This window comes from Danio rerio, chromosome 5, assembly GCF_052040795.2.
Source record: "Danio rerio strain M-AB ecotype USA chromosome 5, GRCz13ab, whole genome shotgun sequence".
NCBI classification, from domain to species: Eukaryota; Metazoa; Chordata; class Actinopteri; order Cypriniformes; family Danionidae; genus Danio; species Danio rerio.
The window spans coordinates 80,222,501-80,225,000 of NC_141025.1; the positions used below are offsets into that span (position 1 = coordinate 80,222,501).

At 46.0% G+C, this 2,500-nt stretch overlaps 1 protein-coding gene across 1 annotated transcript in view; it reads left to right on the forward strand.

Moving 5' to 3' along the window:
• The first annotated feature begins 707 nt into the window (after positions 1 to 707).
• lman2la (lectin, mannose-binding 2-like a) overlaps positions 708 to 2,500 on the forward strand; it is a 5,317-nt gene continuing 3,524 nt past the window's right edge. The window contains 4 exon segments of the mRNA NM_205725.2: positions 708 to 853; positions 1,498 to 1,616; positions 2,238 to 2,355; positions 2,478 to 2,500. The exon segment at positions 2,478 to 2,500 is cut by the window's right edge and continues 60 nt beyond it. Of these exon segments, the coding sequence (NP_991288.2) occupies positions 736 to 853; positions 1,498 to 1,616; positions 2,238 to 2,355; positions 2,478 to 2,500 (378 nt within the window). The 5' untranslated portion in view covers positions 708 to 735.

The window sequence follows — 2,500 nt, forward strand, 5'->3', positions numbered from 1 at the left end:
CACACTGAGGGAGCGTCTACAAACTACACACACATCTACACACCTGCACATCTACACTAGCACACACACTACACATCAACACATCAAACACACACTTAACATCTAAAAACACTACAAATCTACACACTACACACACTCCACACCAAGCCAGCTGCAGTCAACACTCGTCTTTCGTTATTTATCAGGCGGCTAATTTCACAACAGTCCCTAAAGCTACTCTTACGCGGTACTCCGGAAGTGAGGAGAAACTACTGTAATAACAACAAGCGAACATCCCAGAAAAAGACCATAATAATATTAATTATAATATTAATAATAATAATGATATTAATAATAATAATAATATGATAATAATAGTGGCACATCAGTATGATCTACTAAACTGCAGAATGTGTTTGTAAATGATCTGATATTTTAAATAGGCAGTATACACTAAAATAAGAGTAAAATCAGTAGCTTAATGTAGTTTATGATGTTATTGCGGCTTTATAATGTTGTTTATGATCATCAGATGTGGCTGTCGTGAGTTTAACAGCTCTCCTGCGATCATTATTCTCTGGGTCCCGTTCGCCGATGTGTGGGCGGGCTGACGCTTGATTGACAGGGCGGCGGACAAATAAGAGGTCGCCGTGTCAGCTCAGCAGCCAATCGGGTGTCAGCAGAGGGCGACGGTGGGGCTCGATGACCGCGGCTGCAGCAGCGGACGTGTTTGAAAACATCAGGAGGAATTGAAGGATGATTTGGGCGTCAGCGCTGATCTTCATCACCGCGCTCAGCTCCGGTGTGTGTGATGACGGACACGAGATGGAGGAGTTCCTCAAGAGGGAGTACACACTGTCCAAACCGTACCAGGGTGAGCACGCACACACACACATACGCACGCACACACGCACACACACCGCTCGAGACACTCATTCAGCATCAGCACATCATAATACTGTTAATAATGATGAACGACACACTCCATCAGTGAGCAGAGCACGCGCGCACATGTCATGACGAATGTGTGTGTGTGTGTGTGTGTTATTACACATGTCTTAAACTGACCGTGTGTGTGTGTGTGTATGTGTATGTGTGTGTGTGTGTGTGTGTGTGAGAGAGAGAGAGAGAGAGTCAGGGCGTGTGTGTATCGGAGTGTATTTATTATGAGTGTGTGTGTTTGCGTGTTGTGTGATATATCACACACAGATGTGTGTTCAGTGATGGGTTACAGGAGTTAATAAAGCTGATGAATCAAACACTTCTCATGTTTATCAGAAAATAAAAGATTAAAACTAAATTAAACCAATGAATTAAACTAAATTAAGAGTGAAAACAGACATGATTCAGTAAAGGGAGAGAACACAACCGTGCAGGACAAACATGAGGGAGACCTACGGCATGTCCCCACAACTCACAAAAACAAACCTGAGTGTGTGTGAGATAGAGAGATAGTCAGGGCGTATGTGTGTATTATTGTGTAGCATGTGCATTAATAGTGTGTGTGTGTGTGTGCAGATGTGGGCGTGTCGGGCTCGTCTCATTGGGAGCTGATGGGAGACGCTCTGGTCTCCTCTGATTATGTTCGTCTGACTCCAGATCAGCAGAGCAAACAGGGAGCCATATGGAGCCGCATGGTGAGACAGTGCACACTTCAGCACTCACTAGTGTGCTCAACACACATCACACACTTTAGCACTCACTAGTGCGCTCACTACACACTCCATCACTTACTAGTGTGCTCACTATACTCTCCAGCACTCACTAGTGTGCTCACTACACACTCCATCACTCACTAGTGTGCTCACTATACCCTCCATCCCTCACTAGTGTGCTCACTGCACTACACATGTGCTCTGCTCATCTTCAGACTTCATTGTTTCACACACTGCTCTAATCTGATCGGGTCAGAACCGACGTTACATTCATTCATTCATTTTCCTTCAGCTCAGTCCCTTTATTCATCAGGGGCCGCCACAGCAGAATGAACCACCAACTATTCCAGCAAATGTTTTACACAGTGGCAACCAAGTACTGGGAAGCACCCATACACACTCATTCACACACACACTCATACACTACGGCCAATTCCTACACCAACTGACCCAGCCGGGACTCAAACCAGAGACCTTCTTGCTGTGAGGCCACAGTACAACACCACATCGTCCACCAACGTTACACTCTGTATCTATATTTACCTATCTGACCAAATCAATGTGTGTGTGTGTGTGTGTGTGTATGTGTGTGTGTGTGGGCAGCCTTGTCACCTGAGCGACTGGGAGCTGCAGGTCCACTTTAGGGTTCACGGTCAGGGAAAGAAGAACCTGAACGGTGATGGTCTGGCCGTCTGGTACACTAAAGAGCGCATGCAGAGAGGTCAGAACCCAGCAGAACTACAGCAGAGAGAGAGAGAGAGAGAGAGAGAGAGAGAGACAGCTGGCTGCATCACTGTGTGTGTGTGTATGTGTGTGTGTGTGTGTGTGTGTGTGTGTGTGTAGGGCCGGTGTTTGGAAACAGGGAC